The 26,967-nt window shown below is 42.6% G+C and overlaps 1 protein-coding gene across 1 annotated transcript in view; it reads right to left on the minus strand.

Moving 5' to 3' along the window:
• Positions 1-849: 849 nt before the first annotated feature.
• The window catches only part of LOC146822503 (uncharacterized), an 81,543-nt gene continuing 55,425 nt past the window's right edge, over positions 850-26,967 (minus strand). Inside the window, exon 2 of the mRNA XM_085613612.1 lies at positions 850-4,391. Within this exon, the coding sequence (XP_085469738.1) occupies positions 1,549-4,056 (2,508 nt within the window). The 5' untranslated portion in view covers positions 4,057-4,391 and the 3' untranslated portion in view covers positions 850-1,548. The remainder of the gene's footprint in view (positions 4,392-26,967) is intronic.

Consider the following 26,967-nt stretch of genomic DNA (forward strand, 5'->3'; position numbering starts at 1 on the left):
ACGCACCCCTCATTGGCACTGTTAGCAGGAGTTATGCTGCTAGATTACTGTCTGTGTATAAGGATAGTGCAAGATTATCGTGCCTGGTCTGGGAGCTCCACAGAGGCACATCTAGTCTACCATCTCATCAGGCCCTAAATGAATGCGTCTTTCTGTCCCAGTGCAGAATCCGTTAGAAGGCTCAAACAGATAGCAATCTGCATTACGTATAATACGGATATAAAGGCTGCACTGAATTCCCCATATACCCTAATTTCTGTGATTTCCATGCTGACGAGTGCTGTCAATTGACGAGTGCTCTCAACTGAGCCATTCTGTGCTCTTTAGTCACTGCAAAACTGTTAGTTCTACTTATATGTTTGCCGCATTTCCCAGAGTTCGGTTTTTAATAATTTGGTCATCCTACCCTTCATCCATTGTGTGATATAAGATTCCCCACTACAGTGCAATTTATAGTAAATACTTTCTCACATTCATTTCATTCTAGTGGTTTCTGTCTGGTGTGAACTTTCTTGTTACATTATATATTCCTTTCTAATGAATGTCTTGTCAGAGTCAGAATACTAATGTTTTGTACCTAGTGGGGACACTGACCCTTGTCACGTTCAATAACATTCACAAGGTTTCTCTCCGGTGTAGACATTCTGATATACTAGTATGTTTCCTTTTATAATTAAATATTGATCACATTTGGTACATTCGTATGGTTTCTCCCCAGTGTTGGTGTCCTGCTATTGCATTAGCTTAACCTTTCTACTAATCACATTGTCACATTCAGCAAGTTCATATGGTTCCTTCCCCTTGTGGAGATTCAGATGTTTATTTAATGATGAGTTTGTAATGAAAGTCTTTTCACATTCAGTAAATTTATTAGGGTTCTCACCAGTGTCAGATTTCAAATGATATAGCAGCCCAGTCTATGTAATGTATGCCGGGTCACATTTAGTACACTGATGTGGCTTCACCCTGTGGAATATGTCAAATCAGAAAACACTCTTTCTTTTGGTGAATAAATGACTTGCCACATTAGGGCTCATTCCGATCAGCGGAGTGGCTTCCACCCCGTATGAACCTACCAATGTAAAAATAGTCCTTACATTTCAACAAATGCTTTGTCAGATTGAGTACATTGATAGAATTTTGCCCTGGTATGAATTCACATGTTTTCTCTTCTGTTTGGGTTCTATGATATTGCAGTGTTTTTTCTAATGAATGATGCCCTGTCACACCGATTACAAGCAAATGGTTACTTCCTGGTGTGGATTTTCTGAGATGATACTAATAGGTGCTTTAAAGCGAATGCCTTGTCCTATTAAGTAGATCCACAGGGTCTTTCCCCAGTGTGGACTTTCTGATGCTGCATTAGGATGTTCCTTGCAACAAATGTCTTGTAACATTCTGCACATTCATATAGTTTCTCCCCAGTGTGGACTTCCAGATGTAGCATTAGGCAGTCCCGTGGAAACCCCTTCTCACATTCACTACAATCGTATGGTTTCTTGCCAGGGTGGATTTTCTGAAGTTGTAGAAGCTGTGCTTTAGAGTGAATCACTTGTCACATTCAGCGCATTCATATGGTTTCTCTCCAGTGTAGATTTTCTGATGTTGCTGTAGCTTGTGCTTTAGAGTGAATGCATTTTCACATTCAGTATATTCATATGGTTTCTCTCCTGTGTGGACTTTCAGGTGTTGCATTAGGTGTGTCTTTCTCCTAAATGCCTTGCCACATCCAGTACATTGATATGGTCTCTCCCCTGTGTGGGTTTTCTGATGTTCCCACAAGTGGTGTTTTCTACTGTATGCCTTGTCACATTCAGTGCATTCATATGGTTTCTCTCCAGTGTGTGTATTCTGATGTACCATTAAGTGTTGTTTTCTGAAGAATGCTTTGTCACACTCACTACAACCATAGCGTTTCTTTCCGGTATGGATTTCCTGATGCTGTTCTAGCTGGTGCTTTAGAGTGTATGCTTTGTCACATTCAGTACATTTATACGGTGTCTCTCCAGTGTGGACTTTCTGATGTCGCGTTAGGCTTCCCTTTGCAAAAAATGCCTTGTCACATTCATTGCAGTTATATGGTTTCTTCCCAGTGTGGGTTTCTTGATGTTGCATTAACAGCTGTTTTGTAATAAATGCCTTCTTACATTCACTGCAACCAAATGGTTTCTTTCCGGTGTGTCTTTTCTGATGTAGTATAAGGGTGTGCTTTGCAGTGAATGCCTTGCCACAGTCAGAGCAATCATATGGTTTCTCTCCAGTGTGAGTTTTCTGATGTTGCTTTAATTCCCCTTTTGTAACAAATGCCTTCTCACATTCACTACAACCATATGGTTTCTCTCCAGAGTGGAATTTTTGATGCTGTTTTAATTGCAATTTTGTAAAAAATACCTTCTTACATTCACCACAACTGTATGGTTTCTCCCCAGAGTGGAATTTCTGATGTTGGTTTAATTGCAATTTTGTAACAAATGCCTTTTCACATTCTCTACAAGCAAATGGTTTCTCTCCAGTGTGGATTTTCTGATGTCGCAAGAGATAGGTTTTTGTAAAGAAGGCCTTCTCACATTCACTACAACCATATGGTTTGTCCCCGGTGTGGATTTTCTGATGTTGCAAGAGATAGCTTTTTGTAATGAATGCCCTGTCACATTCAGTGCATTCATATGGTTTCTCTCCAGTATGGCATCTCTGATGTAGAATAAGGGCTCCTTTTGTAATGAATGCCTTATCACATTCAGTGCATTTATATGGTTTCTCACCAGTGTGCACTCTCTGATGTCGTATTAGGGATGCACTTGTATTGAAAGCCTTTTCGCATTCAGAGCATTCATATGGTTTCTCTCCAGTGTGGACTCTCTGATGTCGTATAAGTTCTCTGTTAGTAATGAATGCCTTCTCACATTCACTACAACCGTAGGGTTTCTCTCCAGTGTGGATTTTCTGATGTTGCTTTAACAGCGCTTTTGTAAAGAATGCCTTGTCACATTCAGCACATTCATAAGGTTTCTCCCCATTGTGGACTGCATAATGTCGATGTAGCTCTCCCCTTGTAACGAATGCCTTGTCACATTCAGTACATTTATATGGTTTCTCCCCTGTGTGGACTGTATGATGTCGTATCAGCTCTTTTTTTGTAATAAATCCCTTGTCACATTCTGTACATTTATATGGTTTCTCTCCAGTGTGGATTTTCAAATGTCGCATTAGGGATTCCTTTTCAACAAATGCCTTGTCACATTCAGTACATTTATATGGCTTCTCTTCGGTATGCATTTTCAGATGTCGCATCAGATTTGCCTTTGCCGCAAATGCCTGGTCACACTCTGTACATTTAAATGGTTTCTCCCCAGTGTGTATTTTCAGATGTTGCATTAGGTTTGTGTTTGAAATGAATGCCTTTTCACATTCAGTACATTTATATGGTTTCTCTTCAGTGTGAATTTTCAGATGATGCATTAGCGCTCCTTTAGCAACGAATGACCTGTCACATTCACTACAACAAAAGGGTTTCACTCCAGTGTGGAATTTCTGATGTTGCTTTAACAGCTCTTTTCTATAGAATGCCTTGTCACATTCCGTACATTTATATGGCTTCTCTCCAGTGTGAATTTTCAGAAGTCGCATTAAGTTTGCCTTTCTGATGAATAACTTGTCACATTCTCTACATTCATGTGGCCTTTTCCCAATGCGGATGTTTTGTTGTCGTATTAAGTCTGTCTTTGTAATGAATGCTGGATTACATTCAGTTAGGTTAAAAGGTTTCCCATCAGCGTGACCATTCTGATATGCCTGCAAGTTCCCTTTTGTAGTGAATGTGTTTTCTTTAGCATGGCTTGCCTGTTGTACCGGTAGGTGTCCTTTTGCATGCATTGCCTTTTGACATTCAGTACATTCATATAACTTCTTCCAGGTGTCAAGACTCTTTTGATTGAATGTCTGCCCACATTCCCCACATTTACCTGTTCTGAGTCTTGCATGGGCGACCTTGTGTAACTTTAGACGGCCAGTGGCCCTGAATGTTTTATCACATTCTGAACACTTAAGCCTTTCCATTGTGTGTGCTTTATGTTCAAACCCTTCTTACAATAAATACATATTGTCTTTCTTGTATGCTGACTTCATCCACTCCTTATAGAAAGCTATAAGAAACAGCTTTGAGTGTTTTAGTGCATTTAGAAAGTTCTCTATTCCCTAGTGTCTCTCACGTTAGTCTTTTCAAGCAGAGTATTTGTTTTCATGCTACTTCAGTGTATAGATTAAGATATCTTCTTGGTTTTTGAGCGGATCTTCATGGGATGAATTTTCAATGCCCAACCTTGCAGACTTTTGATTTAAAAAATGTATCCTAATGTCCTTTCCATTTTCCATTCCTAAAGCATTCCTTTCACCTGTAATAAAAAAAGCAAGTCAATAATAAAGAAACTATAATTATGACCTAATGTTATCCAGAAAGACTTATACTGCACAGTTAAAACAAAGTGAAAGAAACTCTGCAATACATTTAGTCTTTCCTGTTTTCAGTTTTTGATGTGAACTGCAGAGGGGGTTTGTCAGTATAAAATCAGTGGTTATTAATGTTTAGGTGTTTTTAAGCAGTGCAAATTCATTTGCACAGTTTTTATCTAGTCTTTATCTATTAGAGCAGAGATCGCCAACCTTTTGTGTACTTATGTTCAATTAAAATCATTGTGAGCTACTATTATTTCTGTTGTAATAGTGACCACATCAGACAAGATCACATTAGTGCCCCCCCATGCAAGATTACTCACAGTGATCACTTCAGTACATCCGGCAGCACTGCCAGCAGTAAAGTAAAAAGGCCTTTTCAGTTTAGAATGCTTTATACGGTTAATATGACATCCATAGCTGCAATGCCCCTTATACCAAGGTAGTAATATCAGTAATAGTGTATGATTTATCACTCAGATATTAGCTTTACATATATTTTGGACATTCAGACATTTTTGTCTCCAAACATTAACTTATGAGTTCTGAAAACACATACTTTTTTGTCTTGAATACACACATTTGGTCTGTAGATATTAATTCAACAAAGCAAAACGTTCCAATTTAGTAGGCTGGGATGCACATAAGAGAGCTACTTCTAGATAGTTGGAGAGCTACCAGTAGCTCACAAGCTACTAGTTGGAGAAGCCTGTTTTAGAGACTTATGCTTTAATTATTGTTTGCTTTGTGCACGGACATTGTAGGATAAACATAGTGTATATGAGGTTCCCCATGCAGTGGGTAGTCCACGGAACAATACTTTTCACTTGTATTAATTTTGCCCAGGACCACCTCTGACCAAAGGGGAAAGAAGGAGATTCACTCACTAGTACAGTACATGCCTGCAACAGCACATGACCAACCCCTCACCAAGACCTGCCCTTCTGAAGAAAACAAAGTATGAAACATATCAAAGGTGACCAAGCACTGGGCTACAACTTGTCATACAAGAAGGCACTCTACAGTGAGTAAAAGATGTGTTTGCTTACATGTAGCATCATGCATTGGAATGGCTAGGACAGTCGTGCCAGAACCAGTGTGCAACTCAATCCCTTGTTAATCTTTTGAGCTCACAGTGCTTATGGGTTGTTCTAGGCCAGTCATTGCTGACTGGCACTGGGTTCATCCACAGAGCCTTACTTCGTTCTTAGTTTTAAGCCTCAGATTCTCCATGAAAGCACATTTATGCTGAAACATAAAAAAATAAATACACATAGGCCAGAAAGGTAGGCTGCTCTAAAAGTAGCTAGAATACTGAATTTGGTAAAAAGTCATTTGTGTAGATCAGTGGTTCTTAACTGTGGTCCGTGGACTCCTGGAGGTCCACAGCGCATATTCAGGGGGTAGGCAGACTAATATCTCTAACCATTATTTTCTGCCAATCATAAGCATTTTGAGCTAAATAATTGTATAAAAACAGATTCAACGATAAGGATATTGGGTTCATCAAGCAACAATACTTATTTTAAATCAGTACTGTATAACCTTCCCAATTTATTTGAAAAATGTCTTAATAGAATCCATAAATATATGGTTAAAAAATATTAACAATTAGAAACATGTTTTTAGTTGGAATCTTCTGCTACTTCATGCTGGAGCATGTGTTAATGCACTTCAACCTGAACTAGCAATCAGCTGTAACTAATAACAATGCTTCACTGTTTATGATTTTCAGGAAACATGTATGTATTTGCACACTTAGAAAGCCAGTGTTCTAAGCCCTCGGTGATCTATCAGTTGCGTACACCTACACAGCCCAAAAGAGTCTTCCAGGCTGCATGTACTCCCACTGTTAGAAGCCGTTCCGTGGGTTCGTCGTCAGGATCGAACGGCGGAAATTCGGAAGGAAAACTACATTACCCAGTAGTCTGTGCGTCGCGCCCAGAACGTGCCGTCGCTCTTCCGGCACGTGATGACGTTTTCAGTGCGGCGCGTAGGTGAAGAAGGGAGCGGACGCGCAAGGCTGTGCCGGATATTCCTAACGGTTCCTGAGGTGGAGTACGTTCTGGCGAGAGGCTGTCGCGGTGGGGTAAGGGTGCTTGGCGCACCGGGATGTTTGCTTTGGAAATCTCTGAGTAATATATGATACAGGGGGGATCCTGTTGTTCGTTGTGCATTGCTCCTGTTGCTGCCACAGTCTTTGGAACTTACGAACGCTATCACTCTAGGCCATTAAGACGAAGTGTGTGCCGAGTGAATGAGAGAGAGAGAGAGAGAGAGAGAATTCCCGCTGATAGGGAAATAGGATTAACTATTTGCGCCTTACTCAAAAACATCTGAGCCTTGAGTCGATACATGCTGTATATAATTTGGGGAGCACAGAGTGACGAAGCCGGGTTGCGAACCGGCAACTATGTGCCTGAATCTTCCGTGGGCGAAGCCGTGTTGAGAAACGGTGGATGTGATGGAAGAAACAAAAGGGGACGTAACAAAACTTTCATGGATGTATTAATCCTTTTGGTACTTTGGCAGGTTCTTAGTTGGGGAAAGTAAATACTGACAAGCAGCTAGGCTGCCACTAACCTCTGAACCTCAGCACTGTTCATGACATTCAATGAAATTCCTGGTTCTTTTCTTTTACAGGTAGTTGAACCAACTCCAGGCATTTTACATGTTCCATATGTACTGTATCAACTACTCATAGATCTAGTGTATAACCTTGTGCTTACATCTTTTACAGGTCTCCCTCCCCGCTGTCCCCATCCTTTCCTTCCCTCACTTGATCCGCTCTGTCTCTTGTGCTATTATAGCTATCAGAGAGGAAACGATCAAGGGGTGGAACCCTTTTGAGCAACGAACCAATCCTGAAGAGGTCCACGGATTCCACTCGAGGCTATACGAGCTGACACCCACCCACTGCTTTACATGAGCAGCACTTACAGACTCCAAGCACTTCTAATTTATTTTGAAAAGGGGCTTTCCCACACTTTTCAGCAGAGCTAAAATATAAATAAAGTACCACTTCTGAGTAGCAGAATAAACTGTCAAAATTAGTGGGCTTTTAGGCAATAATTGCCTTTGCCTACTTTTGACATAAAAACCCTGCATGGCCACCAGCTTTGTCCCTAAAATGTTTGATTGTTGCCTAGCCTGTACAAGGCCAATGCCAATCTGTGCAGGACCTTCTCAACTCTGTGCCCCTTCATCTTCCAGTGCCATTTTAGGATTTAGAGGGATCAGGCTTCCTCAATCTGTTCTGCACATATTTACCATACCTTCCAGAAAGGATGGATAATTCTACACAACCAAGTCTTGAGGAATACATCTCCTCCCTCTATTTGAAATCTGGAGCAGGATGGGCCAGGGCTATGCTACGTTCACCAAAGCAGTGGTGGGGTTAAATAAGTTCTATGAAAATAAGTAATTTGAATGGTATTATACACTACCCGGTAGATCCCCCTCACATGCTACCTACAGCTTATTGAATGTGTCTGGGATATATACGATGACAACCTTGTTTACTTCAGATATTCTTATTATTTTTTAAACTTTATTTAAGATTTTACAGATTAACATAACACAGGTGTGCATTTCGAGGCCGGGAAAAAGATGATATAGTCATATATTTTGGTGGTTACAGTTCAGGACATTGTCCTATTCACGGTCGTCCTCCCGCTCCATTGTCTATAGCCAAGTATTAACGGCATTTAATCCCCCTCCCCTTTAGCACCCACTGCACATCCCCCAGCCAATGCACTTGGGAACATGCCCGAAGGCCGTCGGACCAGTAGGTCATGACAAGGCTCCCTCCAGAGCCCTAGGTCATCCTCTAATTTTTCATCTCTGCGACACTTCTTCATTAAATAAATTGGCTAACGTGGCGTATTGTAGGTATTGTCCCTGCCCCAGTCCAAAGTCGCTACAGGCCCGTTCAAATGTGATAAAGCTCTCGCTTGGGTACAGGTCCACAAGCACGTTGCAGCCCCCCTCCCGCCTCAGCTGATACGACATTTTGGACATCCCCTTCCTAACCGGCGCAAGGTCCCACACCGACAATTCCAGATGGAACGGGGCGTGTCTCAAGATTCGCTACACAAATGATTGGCAGGTGTGAGCGGTTTGTCTAACTAGATATGGTACCGCTTCAGAGGTGCGTGCGCCCTCCAGAAACAGAGACAGAGATTGATACTCTACCCTGAAGTAGCTGTTTCTCCCAGTTGTCCCCATCAGCGAACCATTTCGCGGAGTGCTGTAGTTGTGCGGCATAATAGTAGAGCTCCAATCTGGGAGCCTCCAGACCGCCCTCCTCATATGTGCGATTCAGCGTGGCAAGGGCCACCCTGCTGTGACGACCCACCCAGTACAAGTCTATCAAAATGGTATCCTTGGCCCGAAATTTTCTCCTAGGTATGGGACACAGAGCATTCTGTAATATGTAAAGGCAGCGAGGCAGTACCACCATTTTGGCTATAGCCAGCCTGCCCATTCAGGAAAGTGGGAGTGTGTTCCAAAATCCCACTGAGCCCTTTAGAGAGTCTATCGTGCTTTGAACATTGAGTTGTAATATCCGTGAGTCTTGCATGTCCAAGTACCTGAAGTGCTCCATCTCCCACCGCAGGCCTCATTGGGGAAGAGGTCCCGCAGTGACCAGCCCACCGACCCTGTGGGAATATCAATGATTTTGGCCTAAGTCAGATTTCTAGCACCTGTAGTAGCCGTGGTACCGCCTCCTGTGGTGAGGAGACATAGAACAACGCATCATCCACATACAGTGATATAATATGAGAGGTTCCACCGACTTTCTTCGGATAACGGGTATACCAGGAGGAGGTGAAGGTCCGAATGTGAGAGACTGGATGGATTCCCAGATAAAAAAGGCGATCCTGGAATTAAAAGGCGATTTGACTATCACAAGAGCAAACAGGGAACCAGCACAGTGACATACTAATGTAGGATATCCTCAGACAATCCAAGTTGATTTTGTGGACTGTGATATTAGAGAATCCATCCTGTCTAAGGCTATTGAAAAGAAAACACTATTTACTCAGGAAATAACACAGTTTAAGGTTGTTTTCCGGATATGTCAGCTGCATCGGCACGCAGACGAAGAGATTTAATCAAAATATTTGACTAATTTAAAGAACATGGAACATAGGCATCAATTGTACAGCAGTCAAAATAAAGTCCTTGTAAAGGGCAAACTTCACTTGTGTACAGATCTAGAAGAAGCTCAGGCGCTCTTACAAGACTTGTCTAGTTGAAAAGTATCTTAAATTCAGGGATTAGAGGGGTTTGGGGGTCTTCTGGTTAGACCGGAGGCAAGGGTTCACTGGAGTGCAACAACATGGCATCAAAGGAGTTTTCAGAGAGGGAGGGTGGAATGTGGTCAATCCCCGCCTTGGGGGGGAGTTCCAGGGAGAGATGGAGAGTCGTGGGGAGTGGGTGGCGGCAATGGAAAATGTATTGAATTAAGGGTAGAAAGAAGGTAATTTATTTTCAGTATTTTTAATAGCGAGCTATCTAATAGGATGCAAAATGATTTTAAAAAAATAAGAATCTATCTGAGCAGAAGAAGAGATGTAGGCACACTCGGAACAAATTTGGCACTTTTGGGACGTAAGTGGTATGATACTAAAAAAGTAGGTGATGACGTTGTCATGTCCTTTAGGCTATTCCTGCCATGTATACTCCTATTGTATACATTTGTCCCATCAACACGACAAAAACAATTCTAAACAGGAGACCTTTTATCTAAAGTTTGCTCCGGTCTGTTCGACACCAGGCTCTCAGTACTCTATCATAATCCCTGTACCTGACGTAAATAAACATGTCCTCAGGCACGGCATAATTATTATGTATAAGGGTCACCACTTTTTTCAACCTTGGCCAACAGCCAGCTGTGCACTATCGCATTTGTTTGGAAAAACATTCCTGATTATTTTCAAAAAATTTATGACTGTTTTCAAAACATTGATTCTAGAAGAAACCCTGCAGTGACCACTCTAGTATATAAGACCCTAACCCCCACCCGCAAATTAGAGGAGAATTCCTTCCAAGCTTACACGGAGTCTTGCATGCTGGCTCTTCGACACGCAGCGGTCTGACATCCCTTGCGGGGTGCCATCCTTGAAGCAGAGATGGGGTCCTACATTCTCAACCATCAGGTGAGGGGGCTGGTTCATCCCTAGGGGTGTCTTGGCTACATACACGCATATACATGTTGCACATACAGATCTAGGCTAGGTACATTTAGGCAAATTACTTAGGGCGCGCATCTTAGGAATATACAAGTGCTCCTGTTTTTATCTGAACTGCTTATGTTCATCTTATTAGCACTGTGGTAGAAATGTATCTACTATTGACTATATTGCGCCTTGCAATGTCTTTTGTATGCTTCTGTCTCTTCATTGTCGCAGCACATATGTTTTACACAAGACAGTTGCTGGACAAATAAATACTTATTGAAACGTCCTAATCACCATCCTGTTTATTTTCTGGGATTAAGCAAGCATGAGTGACTGAGCGAAAAATACTGTACTGTTTTTCACGATCCCTGAGGAATCATGGTTGTCATGTTTAGTGGTTGCCAGAACCTACCTACACCACTGTAGCATACAGGGGGTTGGTAGTGGCACTGTAGAGCTAGCTGGTCTAACGGTTGACATATCCTGTGGGGGGTTTCGGATTCAAGCGGTCTTACAAAGTCTGTCGAGTGCTGCGGCGTCGGCGACCAGAATGGACCCAACAAGCCTTGGCAACGGCAAGTCACTGGAAATCAGAAAAAGGACTACGGTGCAGACCAGCAAGGTCTGAGGGACTCACCCAGCCAGGGTAAGTCGGGGCACGTCTGGAGCAACCAGGTAAGCCCAATTAGAAGAGGAACTACTAGCCAACGGGCTAGCGATCGCGAAGGAGCTTCGAGCGGTCGCACTTGAAACTGGCCCACGGGTCACTCGTGGAGTGGAGTCCAGCAATCTTCGGTGCAGGAGGTGCTCAAGGCTGGGGCTATTCGGAGCCCAAAGCACAACTTCGAGGAAGGCCGAGAAGATAGTGTTGCTGCAAAAGTTCACAGTGTCCAGGGGTCACGGTTCCACGTCACCCACGATAGCCACGGGCCTCAGCTTCACTGTGGACTCAGGGTAGCCTCGGGGAAGTCTGGAAATGCACCTCTGGTGATGCAAAGACTTCGGCGTCCGGCGGGAGCGTCAGCGATGCAGACCGGTCAGTTGCTTCTTTGGTGCCTGCAAAGCAGGGGAGTCACTCCTTGGCCCCAAGGGAGATTTCATCAGTCTTCTAGTCAAAGTAGAACGTCGAAGGTCCAGGATATATATTGCAGAGTTTCATCCAGGGTAATCTAAAGTCACAAGGACTGGGTTCCCATACTTATACTAAGTTTGGTGGTTGGGCATACTCTAGGGACCCACCTATGGGATGGTTTGGAAAGAGGGGTGGTTACACCCATTTCCTTTGTCCAGTTTCGCGCCCCTGCAACCAATTTGAACTGGACTATGCACAGGGACACCAAGTGTGCCCCCAGTGCAGGATTTCAAAGCACCAGAGAGTGCTCCGGCCCAGCCCTAATACACATATGCCTGTCTGGGGAGGTGGTTCCACCTCTCTGGGACAGGAAACCTATTGTCCAGGCCTCCCCTGCCAGAGTTTTGGTCAGCAGCAGGAGGCCAGACCCGTGTCTGTGGCAGAGGCATCCATTTTGTGATGCCAGGGCTGTGGAAAGTCCTACTGGTTTAGACCAGTGTGAACATGTCTCTCCCTCTAGAAGGGTGGAATGCTACCCTCGCTGCCAGAACTGGCTGGGGGGTAGAATTCCAAAGCGTTTGACACCAAACACGACATGTTTCCGTGCAGCCATCCCAAAGTTAGCATTTACAGCGAGGTTATAATGCACTTAAGATTATATGGTCAGGCTGCACCACAAACAGCATCAGAGGAGGTACTCCGGAACACTGCAGAGGGGCTCTGCTCATGCAGAGGCACCCTCTCACATAAAAACCAAGCACTCTGCCTTCAGGATTGTTAAGGCCTGCCATAGGAGTGACTTATAGGTTTTATATGTGTGTGCAATGATAGTGAAATAGGTAGCCTATACCACAGAAAGGGATGCAAGCACACCCTTACCCAGGCTGCTGTAGCAGACCTGTGGTGCCATTTTGGAGTGCTTCCCAGGGGTGGCATAATACATGCTTCAGCCCCTGGTAGGCCTCTGAGGTACCTATGCCCTAGGTACATAGTATACCACATACTAGGGGCTTATAAGGCACTCCAGAATCCAATTAGATATGTACCTAATGTACATGCAAACCATTTTAGAGAGGAAGCAGCTAGGCTGGGGTCCTGATTAGCAGGGCCACAGCCAGACTAAGGTCGAAAAACTGTGAAACACCAGCAAAAAGTGGGGGTACCCATGGGAAGCATATCCTACTCTCCTACACATGCCCTAGTAAAAATGGAGGAAGCAGGAATTCAGGTAAAAAGACCGGATGTAAGTTGGACGTTTAACAAAGTGAATTTCGAAGATCAGGAATGGTGTAAATATATGGAGATATAGACAGTTAATTATTTTAAAATAAATAATAACTTAACTAGTATTGGAATTGTATGGGAGGCTTATAAGGACATTATATATGGATATATTACATCGAAAGAGATTGTATAGAATAGGAAGAAGTCTATATTAAGGGCCGAGCTTGAAACAGAACTAAATCAGGCACGTTTAAAAGTGCAACGCTCAGCAACAAAAGCTAACAAAGACTGCCTTAGGAAAGGCAGAATATGCATGCAGGAGTATAATGAAGAACAAGGATACACAGCTAAAAACATATATTTACAAAAGGTATTTGAAAAGAGCGAGTATGGGGGTAAGCTACTGGCTTGGCAGACAAGAGATCGCCCAGAGAAAAATAAGATAATATCAATAATAGATCCAGAGACAAAGAGAAGTATCATAGACCCTGAAGAAATTCAGAAGTAATCTTTTAAGCATTATAAGGCAATATAAAGTACCCAACAGCAAGGGGATATAGGAGCGCTTACTGATGTTTTAGTTAAGCTAGAAATTCCAAGACTAAAAGAAAACCAAATACAAGCATTGGAAGCAAAATTTACCCTTAGTGAGACTGAGATAGTAGTAAAGCATTTAGCAAATGGTAAAGCCTGCGGGGAAGATGGCATTTCGGCAGAGTCGTATACAAGTTTTGCGTCATTTTTAAACCCAGAACTACTAAAATTAGCCAATCATGTTCTGGAGGGTGGGGAGATTCCGGATTCATTTTGTTTAGCAACGGTAGTCAGTTTTTAAAAAAAAAAGGACAAGATAATGAATACATCAATTCATGTTGGCCATTTACCTTTTACATGCGGACTATAAATTATGAAGCTTTTAGCTAACCAAATTAATACGGTCATGGGAACTTTTATCCACTCCGACCAGTGCGGTTTAGTGTCTGTAAGACAGTTATCTTTTAATACAATCTTTCTAACTGAAGCTTTAGATTATTTTGCATGGAAAAACATTCCTGCACAGGTGATGATTTGGTAAGCTGAGTGAGCCTTTTTATAATTCTTTCAAAAGTTGGATTTCCTATTAGATTGATTCAGTTAATATATAGTATGTGCAAGAGAGCAAAAGCCCAAATAGGTATAAATGCTAGAAATAGTGACACATGCATGATAAATAGGGGGGAAAGACAGGGCTGCCCTTTATCACGCATTCTTTTTGCCCTCTTCATTGAACCTTTAGCTATCGCTGTTCGTGATTCACCAAATATAAATCCACCTGTAGATGGTATGACTCCCATTAAATTATACGCGGATGATATATTGTTTTTAAAACCAGATATTGAAAATCAAGACCTGGGAGGTTATAAGATTAATAAATCAAAAACTGCCATTTTTTTATGTACTGGGGGGTGTATTTCACACAAAATATCAATACCTTATTTAAACTAAATTAAACCCCCCTTACCAGTAAGATTAAGGCACTATTCGCTAAATGGAATAAGTTGCCTCTCTCCATTATGGGGTCGAATTGCGTTAATTCAGTTGTCAGTTTTACCACCATATAATGTTTTGTTGGCTGCTGTTCCTGTGGCTCTACAGATAAAGTTTTTAAGGAAATAGAGAGCATGTCTATAGCCTTTATTTGGGCAAATAAATCCCCTTGCTTAGCACTAGACACTTTATATAGGCCACTGAAAGAAGGTGGACTAGCCTTTCCTAATTTAAGAATCTAGAACTTTATGAACTTTGCACACAGCACTTTTAGATTCATTAGATCCTTAGCATGCTATGGATTTAAAGATTTTTTTTAAAGTAGTTTTGGGGATTATGATACCACAGATTTTTTACATCTTGCCAAAACACCAAAAAAAACAGATATAAGACTCTGCAATGGTATATAAAAAGAAAGGCACAGATATTCAAGCACAGCAAAATCCCAATGATTAATGGTGTAACTAAATTGACGGATGTATATGTGGGGGTTCGACCCCTAGTAGAAAAGAATATTACATTAAAGTGTGAACATAATGGCTTTAGTTCAATATCAGACTTTTTAAATTCAGAATCATGGAAGGTTTGGAAAGATATAAAATTTGGGATCAGGTCACATATAAATATCCAGTACGAGCCCTGCAAGCCAGCGTCAGCACAAGTTGTGCATAGCCCACAAAGGAGGCTACGCGCTTACGGTGGCAAGGCAGCAGCCGCAACACGGATGCGCCTAAAGGAAAAGAATAACCTTTAGATACTGATAGACTATATGTTTATGGAAACAACCATAAAAACTTCCTTTTTTTGAACAGGATACTACCGGTTCACACATTCACTAGGTCCTGAAGAATGCCCAACGACCCCCTCCAGGGGCACTAGAGGGGCAGAAACATGTCGACCATTTTTGATTTGGACACCAAAATGTGCTGTGGTTACATAATTTGACCTACTGCACCACTATTTTTAACTTTTAAGAGTCTGCCAACACACATGACAGAATAAATTTTGTTTTTTGAGGGCAGTGTCGGTAAGACATTTTTAACGTCAACTTATCACTTTATTTTGCACTTTTTTTGCACCAATATTTCTGATCACTACTGCGAATTAGCGGTTCCCTCCGGGTGGAGGAAGCATTACACACAAGAGACCCAATGATAATGCTGACACGTATTCATAAGGCGGAGAACCAAGATACACCGCCAATACCATCAAAAATACGTGATTGAGGGTTCTCATAATACCTATTCAGGTATTAGCGGTTCAGATAACGATCTAAAAGACCCCTATTTCCAGTTACAAGTGATCCATTCCCTTTTGATTCATCACATATAAATATACTCAGAAGCTATTTAAGAAATTTAGATGCATTTGGAATACAGATAAGTCTGAAATTAGCTGAGGAATTGCTAGACCCCAGAATGAGACTGTCCGTCAGTGGATGGGCCTCAATTATGAGGCATAATAAAAGCATAATTGTGTATGAGAAAGCCAGGAATAAGTGGCACGCCAAAGAAGATGTTGATATCTCATTGGACACATGGAACAAGATCAATTCATTAAGGCCAATTTTAGACGTATGCAATTCTACTCCAAATGGTTACTCAATAGAACTCCTGTGGTATTCCATGAAATAAATCCCGAAATGTCATCTTAATGTTTCCGATGAAAGATGGAGGGGGCAGGGACATGGTCCCACATCAATTGGAGTTGTCCAGGAATAAGGACATTTTGGTCTGAAATTGAACTATACTGCCTTAATGTTTTAGAACTGTATCACTCTATAGATGCGCTCACTGAAATCATGGGTTATTTACCGGATATAAAAATTGTGTTTTTACAATTTATTCAGCAAAATTGGGGTTCAGAAATAGCCCGTCATTCCATCAGTGGAAATTAACATTAAAAAGAATAAAGGAACTGGAAAAGAGATATGCTCTTGGATCAGGCTCTTATGCTACGTTTTGCAGCCTATGCAGTGTTCTGGGACAAGAAATAATTTAGTCAATATGAAAGAAATGAGGGATAAGTGCAATATTGTTATAATTCCCTGACTTTGCTAGGTTTGTGCTATGGATTTTCACGAACCTTGTGTGGTCTCTCCCTCTCTCTCTCTCTCTGCCCCCCATTCCCCTTCCACTCCTTAGAACATTCCTACAGTTGAGTCAGAGGCTGCCTTGGAATGTTGACAAGGCAGCCTGACTGGCAGAGTTTGTTGGTTGCTGTGCCTTGAGCGCGATGTGTTAGAAGTTACAGAGTGGAGGCCGTAATAAATCGTTACTGAATCTTCACCTACCTGTTCCAGGCGTATTTGTAACACTGGGGACGACTGGTCTGCGTAAGGGAGCAGGACGGCGCTCCTTCCCTTCTGTCTTCATCCTCTACGTCAAGTGTAATCACTACCTTGTGGCCCACAAGGTTAAGGTACTGTTTGCTGGCATTTTCATCCAGCGTTCAGCTCTCCTCATGCTGACTTTAATGCTGCAGAGGCTCTGTCTCGCCTTCATCTCAGGGTGCGCTACGAGCACACAGCCTTTCACTCCTCGTGTGACTGTCCCTTCAGGGTCTTTGCCCTTCCAGCACTTAAGCAGAAGCTGCTGACGTGAAGCGCACCTTCAAACAGCTGATCTGCGCATACACCGCAGGGCCGTGAGACTGCCTATCCCTGCTATCGCGGTCTCCTCTGGAGACTAATTCTTGCCCTGTTTGGATCGCTGGTTTATATTCCCCGCCTCATCCGAAAGGGAAAAAGATTTGTGGGAAACCCAAGGACGCAGCACTCTTCCGTGTTCGCCTCATCTCAGTGGGAGCCCACCCTCGCCTACGGCCACGCCTCTACATTTACAGATGGTGTGGTGCCGTCTGAGGCGGCATCTCTGGAGGCGTGCCTGGTCTTAGTAATTGTCTTACTCGACCCTGTACACGCCCCCCTCTGAGCTTCCCTTCAATTTAAAGGATCTCCGTGAGGAGATGAAGGGAATTTTCTGCCTCTGAACCATGCCATCTACAGTAGACTTTATTATCGGCGTGCCTATGTCCATTCCACGGTGACAGGCACTCCTCTTACATATACGCTGCTTGTCACAAGGAAAAGATTTTGCGCTCAGTTGATTCACATTTCTTAACATCAGAGGATTTCAAGATAAATACTTGTCAGGCCAGCCTGCACCTCTTGTTTACCACAGTGACATGCACACCCCTGATGTTGCATAGTCAGCCTTTTGCGTCCTTTGAAGTGGCTTTTATTACCCTGTCTGCCACACATTGGTGTTTCTCAGTGACAGGCACACTACTTCTGGCTCTTCAATAATTGTTTCAAGCCTGTCACCATCTCACCATTTTCTTCATTTTTCTTTGCCACACTCCTCCTTAGAGCCAGTTCTAAGGGAGATCGTCAGATCACCAGTGACACACACACCATTTTGCATGTTACCAGGGCATTCTGTTACACGCTCGCTTCTTATACTTTCCTCAGCTGCCTTCACACATCATGCGCTTTCATTTATTTCTCCGGTGAGGCGCACACCATTTTGACATTTCAGTGATGCACTCTCTTCATGCTTCTTTATCATTCTCGACGGTGACACACACACGCTCTCCTTGTGTGTCACTCCTTCCACAGTGATACACACACTTCCTGGTGGTGCAACTTACTCAATCCTTGGTGCCAATCCTTTGCTCTTCCCTGGTGCTAACCTTTCTGCAGTAATACGAACACTTCTAAGTCATTTTGTGTGTCATCCCCTGGGCTTCTCCACCATCTCTACTACAACCATTAGGGTGGCCCGCAAACCTATTTGGGTACCAATTTTGTTGGTATTACACCATAGTTATTCTTCTCCCTGGGGTGTTCTCTCGGTGTTTTGCTTCTCAACATGGCTGCTGCAAGCATGACCCAGCCCCTGCCTTTTCTAAATGAATGAGGGGAACACAACCTTCCTTGGAAAGAATGGGTCAGGATCTTTGAGTCGTACCTGATTGCCATTGGGGGGGAAAAATTCAGTGCCTTAAGAAAACAACACATCCTTCTTCACAACCTGGGTACCCATGGGAGGAAAGTTTTTGATACTCTACTAGAACCATACCTTGAAGAAGATGGAGACGCTTACGAAACATCTTTAAAAAAATTGGAAATAAACTTTGGAGACAAAATCAACATAGTGCTGGAACGCCACAAGTTCTTTTGTAGAGTCCAAGGAAAACATGAAAGCCTTTCTAGCTACGTAGCTGTGCTGAGAGGTCTAAGTGAGCTATGCCAATTCGGAGATCTCAACGACTCACTGATTAGAGACCAAATGGTGTGGTGCACTAATAATGGTAAAATTCAAGAAAAATTACTGCAAAAACAACCTAATTTACAACAGGCGATTGAATTGGCTAAAACTATTGAACATACCGCCCTCTGTATGAATTTAGACCTAATCCTGTTCCATCTGAACACCCCCACTCAGACCAGAGACAGGTATCAGAAATTGTTGATTCAGAAATTGTTGATCCTCTCAAGGACAATACTATTTGCAAAATTAAAAATTCTAAAACCCTCAACTCTACTCGTGACAACAACCCTAACAAACTGAAATGTTACAGTTGTGGTAGTAACAATCACTTTGCCAACAACCCGAATTGCCAAGCCCTATCAACTATTTGCAAGAAGTGCAATAAGAAAGGCCACTTAGCTAGGGTTTGTCACGGTAAACAGAACAATGCTGAGGTTACTCATGAGCCTAAAATTCAATCAGAAAAGAAAATTATCTTCCAAGTCCGGGACTCCGGTAGTCAATCAAATTAACTATCCACAATGTGAAATTGGTTGGGTGGCAAGAAAATCAACATGTTTGCGGATTTCTTTTTCCCCTTCACTTTTGTGAACATTTCAGATTTTAATAACATGAACTTTTGTAAAGAAAGCGAATTAATAAAACCTGACATTTCTCCCAAAAGCTACACCAGAGAATCTATTCATTTGAAGGGCATGGTTCAAACCCACATTACGTTCAAAGACCGTGTTACCCTAGGGAAAGTTTACATAGTTGAGGAGGGGTCCAATCTTCTCGGTTGGCAGCACCAAAAAGAATAAGGCATAAAACTGGACCCTAACAACCCGTAGCAAGTTCTTACCATTGATTTATCCACCCAAGGTAAATCCTTCATCAAAGAGTTCCCCGAAGTTTTCACTTCCGAAGTAGGGCTTCTTAAGAATTTACAACACAAAATAAAGTTGAAATCCAATGCCAAACCCATTGCACACAAAACTAGGCCCATTTCTCACCTTATGTGGGAACCTCTAAAAACGGAACTAGCCAGACTACAGACTCTAGGTGTTATACAACCTGTGGATTGCACCGCATGGGTCGCACCAGTGGTCATCGCTAAGAAAGCCCATGGAAATGACATTAGATTGTGTATCGACCTTAGAGAGCTTAATGATAATATCATCATTGAAAGATACCCACTTCCACGCATCCACGAGGTATTAAGTACCATGGGGGAAGCCACCTGCTTTAGTGTATTGGACCTATCTAAATCCTACCATCAAGTAGAATTACACCCCGACTCCAAAGAATTAACTGCTTTTACCACCCCGCTGGGGTCATACATGTTCCTCAGAATGCCGTTTGGACTCGCTTCAGCGGCAGCGGTATTTCAAAAGATAATGCAGCACATACTTGAAGGGGTCCCCAAAACCATGTGCTTTCAAGACGATGTCTTGATCTACGGAGCAACACCAGATGAACATGACTCGTCTCTCAGGACTGTCCTCTAGATATTCAAGAAGGCGGGTCTTACCCTGAAAGTAGAAAACTGCCAAATCGGGGTGGGAACCGTTGATTGCCTTGGGCACACCATATCAAGGGACGGATTTAAACTCAAATTAAGCCTCCTTGATGCTGTTGAAAAAGCCAATGCACCCACCACCAAACAAGAACTATTATCCTTCCTGGGCCTTGCAGAATACATGGCCAAATATGTTAAGAACTTTCCTGATATTTCCAACGATCTTAGGGAACTCACTAAAAACCATACTTTCAAATGGCTAGAGGTGCACCAGGTAGCTTTTGACAACATTAAAAGAAGCATATTAAATGACCCCCTCTGATGCAATTTTGACCTTTCCAGGAAGACCATACTAACCACCGATGCCAGCAACAAAGGCCTAGGAGCAACTCTCTCTCACATTATCGGTGGGAGAGAACGCATTGTTGCTTTTGCTTCCTGCACCCTTAACAACTCAGAAAGAAACTACTCTGTGGTAGAGAGGGAAGCCCTGGCCTGCTTCTGGGCGATTAAACATTTCAAGTTCTACCTATGGTGGATAAGTTCACAGTTTGCACCGTTCACATGCCCCTCATCTACATGTTCAGTTCTAAAGATTCAGCTAACTGTACACCCAGAGTAGCTAGATGGGTGTTAGGCCTGGAAAGCTTTGTTTTTAAACTCGAATATGTTGCGGGTGACCTCAACATTGCAGCTGACTTCCTTTCGAGGGCACCATTAGACCTAGTGGAAAACTTTGAAAAGTCTGAATTTCCCATTTTACAGGTTCACTCTTCCACAATTAAGAAAGATGAATGGATCGAGAAAATGACCCAAGATGCCACACTTACTCGTCTTAAAGAATATACTCTTCAAGGATGGCCAGCTTCGCGTAAAAGCGTCAGCCAAGATCTAGACAAATTCTGGGAAATAAGGCATGAGATCAACTTGAACAATTATTACATAAGGAGAAACAACAAAATCATTCCTCCGGAAGATTTGAAAGACAAAATAATAGACTTGGTTCATGAGGGCCACCTAGGGAGAAGCCTTACAAAAAATAGACTCAGAGAGCACTATTGGTTCCCCAACATGGACTCTATGGTCGAGACCAAAGTCAAGAACTGCACCATATGCGCCAATAGTGACAAAACTAAACGCACCCAGATGGCACCTCTTTTCCCAGTTTCTATTCCATACAAACCATGGGAAAAACTAGCACTGGACATCATCGGCCTGATCAATAAGAGAGGTGTCACTAAAAGATTTGCATTTGTCCTGACGGATTTTCACTTACATTATGTAGTCATTAAAATGGTGCACCAAACAACGAACGAATCCCTGATCAACTTCCTGCGCGATACCTTCGTCACTGAAGGCATTCCAGCCACCCTGGTCACAGACAATGGTGTCCAATTCACCTTGTCAGCCATGTCCAACTTCCTACCCAGTTTAGCCATAACCCACCTAAAAAAGGCTCTGTACTGTCCTTGAGCTAATGGCTTAGTCGAAAGAATAAACAGAATGGTAAAAGAGAACATACAGCTAGCTTGCATCAACCACCTACCTGTTGAACGCTCTATTCAAGATATGCTCTGAACATATCACACCACCCCCAACCTGGTCACAGGCATATCTCCCTTCTCATCACTCTGGAGAAGAAAACCCAGTACTAAATTCTTAGGGGGAGGAGAGGTAACAGCACACTTTTATGACAATGCCAAACCCAAAATAGCTTCCCATCAAGCCTACTACATAGACCGGTATGATCAAAAGCATGGAACAAAAAACCGGGAATGGTCTGTAGGCGACTGGGTAGCTGTGAAAAACCCCACACTCGCAGGGGATCATGAATCTAAGTTCTATGAACCCAGAAGAAGAGTGGAGATCAAAAACAACACTGTGGTCCTTGAGAATGGGCAAAATTAGAGCATGGACTGGTTGGTTAAATGCCCGAACCCAGAGGACACCACTCATGAAAACTCCCTGACATCTGGGGACCCTGGAGACCCTACAACTCTTCTTAGGAGCTGTATCAGAAGAAATATTGTTTCACCTGAATGGCATAAAGACTTCATTATGCAATAGTGTTAACATTTCTCGCTTACATTGTTTATGGGGAAGATGTGTTATAATTCCCTGACTTTACTAGGTTTGTACTATGGATTTTCACGCACCTTGTGTGGTCTCTCCCTCTCTCGCTCTCTGCCCCCCTTCCCCTTCCACCCCTTGGAACGTTCCTACAGTTGAGCCAGATGCTGCCTTGGAATGTTGACAAGAGCAGTCAGAGTTCGTTGGTCGCTGTGCTTTCAGCGCGACATGTTAGGTTCCAGAGTGGAGGCCGTAATAAAGCGTTACTGAATCTTCACCTACCTGTTCGAGGCGTCTTTGTAACACTATAATATTTATTGTCTATAATTATGGTGAGGCTGTGTATTATATATGATACTGTTGAAATGTGACTATATGAAATTAAATAGCCTAACAGTTTATGTTTGACCTTCAAGCTATTAAGGATGTGTGTATGATTTCCTTCTTACTATCTCTTCGACTGAAAATAAGTATTACAAAAACAAAAAAATGTCTGTATGGCAATGTTGTGAGATCACCGCACTGGCACAAATTTCCCACCACCCAGTGTTCCCCTCAGTCTCCCAATAAAAATGATACCTCACTTATGAAATGATTATGAAAAGTTTATTGTTTGATTAATTAAAACCTTACAATATATGTGCAATAAATCTTGATTATAAAATCAGTTATAAAATCCGTTATAAAACACATTTAGACTTCAAGTTTGTTACACTATTTACATATTATGTACTTCCTACATTACATTCTTTCAGTTTTTGGTGTTCTAACTTAATTCTCAGTCGTAGAAACCTTACAAAAGCCGAGTTTAAAATTATATTGTCAGTATGGAGGCATCTTATCAGTGCTTGTCTGCAACTCCTTTTTCCACGAACATTAAAATGTCTCTTAAGAATAGATATCCTTTCAACTTTCAGATCTGGACACAAAGGAGGTGCATAATGTTCTCTTCGCCAAGTTTGCATAAGTTACAAGTCATTGGACCCTCTGTACTCAACCATGGCATTAGATGACATGTGCCCGGAAATGCTCCAAAGCGAGCTTTTATAAAAATGTGTTTGAATTTCACAGACCAAGGAATTTCGGAATTTCGAAGTACGATTGCACTTTTACCTTGGTATAGTCATTCAAGAGCGGCCACGCATGTTTTCTTTTTAAGAAGGTATCTTTATCCATGAGTAGTGATAAATGCTTTGTTGTACTATTAATGACTTTATTAAAAGAGTTCTAAGTAATTGGCATTTCCCAGACCGAGTTAACTGAATATTCCTCTAATGATGTAAATAGATATTTCCTGCTACAATAGTTTGGACAATTGATTTACAGTATCCGTTTTTATCCTTTTTCACACTTTAATAAATTGACCTTTTCGCGCAAGTACCTGATTAGTCATCCCAATTCCATTCGTATCTGCGGGGGTGATGCATTATGTGGAATTAAGAAGAGGGCTTTATAGATTTTCGGGACTGCATTGTTGATTATGACTGAGTCTTTTCCACACAATGCTTCACTTCCATATGTCAAAGTTGGTAAAAGTGTTGCTGTTAGTACTTTCAACAATGGTCCATAACTCTGCCCTCCTATGGATTTCTGGAGTGCTCATAGCGTATTTGCATGGGGGACAAGACCGGAGGTAATACATTGTTTGGCCCCCTCATCTTGCTGGGCTACAGCGCTGCAGCCGAGTCAGACTGTGCTTGGGAGCGGTGTGGCAGGGGTGGCCCAGCGGATGGAAGCCGGGCCCACTCCCAAGCGACTGGAGCCATGGTGTGGCCTAAACAAAGCAAAGTGGGACAGCAAGCAAATTCTGGGCTACCGCTTGCAGAAGAGGGGTAGCAGGAAGCACACGCTGAATGCATTCTGGCGACGATCAAGGACACCAAAGTAGCTCTGGAACACAAGATCGAAACAGTGTATTTAGACCTAGGGCTACTGCACGCTGATCACTAGACACTGGCTGGGAAAGTTTTCAACACAGAGAAAGTACTAGCCCAGACCACACCTGTGACCAAAGACAATGCGGCCCAGTTACATAAGCTTCAAACAGAGGTCAAGACCAACATAGAGCACCTGGATGATGCGGAGGGGCGCTCAAGGCGCAACAATGTGCGCATCATTAGAGTCCTCGAAAAGATTAAGGGCTCAAGTGCTGATCTCTTTGTGGAAAAATGGCTTCTGGAAACGGTGCTGTCTGGGAGGGCTTCGACGCTCTACAAGGTGGAATGGGCTCACAGAGTACCGGGGCACCCCTCAGCTCCGGGCCCTCCCCCCCGCCCGATCGTAGCCAAACTGTTGAATTTTAGAGACCAAGACCACATTCTACGGATGGCACGCATGCATGGTTGATGGACTATGGAGGGCAGCTCAGTGAAAATGTACTCATGTTGTATGGCGTTTTAAGATTCTGAATGATTTTTCCCGATTCATGCCCTTATATAGGTACAATTCGCGTTACCCTTATATAGGCATAGAAATCAAGCCCTTATTTAGGCATAGCCCATGCTACCCAAATACAGGCATGGCTACTTCCATCCGTTCATCAAACGTGAACAACGATTTCTTGGAAAACCAGACTCTTAAGCTGAAGGGACTTCCCCTAGCCTGGATATTGATTTCTCCAAGAAACTCATTATTATGCATGAACAACTATTCCTTAGGGGTTCATCCATGACGTTCATATGCTCGACTTTATGTCAAAGCTGGCATTCCGAAACACCTTCAAGGTATAAATATACCTTCACTTGCTATAGCAAAGCATGGTGTGGTTCAGTGCAGTTCAACTACCTACTTGGCCGAAGCAGCTCGCTACAGCAAGTGCCGAAGGAAGCAGACTCTCATTAAACAAAATGTCTCTGAACGGGGACAATAACACCGAAACCGGTGGAGCTACAGGCGACAACGCGAACAGAGCCTTAAACTATACAGGTTTTCCAGGAAACCGACGATGATGCTATAAGCATTCCTATGAATTTAAGGAAAGTCATCACTATAAAACTTATAAAAAATGGCCTAACATCGAGAGGTGGGAGGATAGTTTTTGTGATAGAGGCACATGAATATCTCCAGACAGAGGTATTCTATTTGTGGATAGTCTTCCCCGAAGCAAATCCAGTAACACAGATGTTTCACTTCTACAAAGAAGATGAACCACCAGAGGAATATATTCCTTTCGAGGATATAGAAATTCCACTAACTTACCAGGAGCATGAGCTCTGGTTTAAAGGTGCCCTAAAAAATTTTAATCACATCACCAGGCTCGGTCCACTAGGTAGACCAGGAGCAACATGGTCAGCCATAGCCGGCTATATACCTGACCCTGACATTGAAGCAATGTCAGACGAACAATTACTTAGTAATATACAAAATTTAATAGAATTATACAGTTAAACCCCAACTGTCTGAAAGTCCTGAAAAGGTATTTACTAAAAGCACTCCTATTCCTCCTAAAAAGAAGTGGGAAATAGCAAACAAACTTCTAAAGAGAAGCATTCTCATTCCAGAGGTAGGTCTTCTCAAAAGGAGCCCTCTGAGGTACAACCTCAGGAATAGGGATAATTTGAGAAAACCTGATAGATATCAAGATACTGATACACGTTCTTCTCGTACCTTTCAGACTTCGTCACAGAAATCCGAAAGAAGAGGACGGTCAGAACACAAGGAAGAACGCGTGAAGTCCAAAGACGATCAACACATTCAGAAAAACAAGAAACCTCAATTCACTAAAAAGAAGGTAGCAGGTCTAAAGATCAGACATGCCGACCATCTTGAGGACACAACTCAAGAACAAAGAATGGGCTCAGACAATGTTGGACAGCATAGCAGAAGTCACCATAGCTCGCAAGAACTTGAAGGATCATCTGGAGACAGTGGACTTCAATGAATTTATTCAAGTTGAAACTGCAGATACCAGGGTTAGTTCTCCACATAAGTTATATGAAATAACACTCCGGATGGAGGGAGACATACCAAGAAAGATAAGAGCACTCTTTTGGGAGCGACTTTCTAAGGGTTATGACATTCTTCTAGCTGAACAAGACTTAGTGATCCGAATCATTTCAGGGCAATGCGGATTCACGTACTTAACTTTTAACGAAGGTGAAAAAGTACCAATAGCTTACAAATCACACATGTACATACGAGCAGAAATGAAATTCACTAGGGCAAGATGGCCGCCGAGACGCCGTAGTGGATGGTCGCACCCTGTAACCCTCCTGACTGGGAAGATGAGGTGTACTACGTGCTCATATGCTTAGATTGCAGACTTACAGATTTGCAGATTCACTGATCTACTACCAAGCTAAGTTGATTTAATCTAATCTGCTGTGGAAAATTTGCCTTTCTTACTGGGAGAAAAGAGCACTCGATACTGATAAAAAGCGATGCTGAGAGAACTCACTGGCTTGCTTTTTTTGATATGTGACTTTCCACAAGAGAAAAAGTGGGCTCTGTAGAAATATCTGCACAAACACTGTTCAGCTTTGATTTCCCATTCGCCCCTACCTGGAAGTCGCTATTGGAAAGTTGCTTCAAAATCTATGGCTACAAAACCTGCACTTTACTCAAGGAAGAATCGTGACCGAGACGATTGGAGCCGTGACTCTGAGGTGGAGGAGGATATGGATAACCTCGGGGCCCCAGCGCTTAATTTAAGAGGGAAAGCACGATCTA

The sequence above is a fragment of the Triturus cristatus genome, chromosome 6 (genome assembly GCF_964204655.1).
Source record: "Triturus cristatus chromosome 6, aTriCri1.1, whole genome shotgun sequence".
Lineage (NCBI taxonomy): Eukaryota > Metazoa > Chordata > Amphibia > Caudata > Salamandridae > Triturus > Triturus cristatus.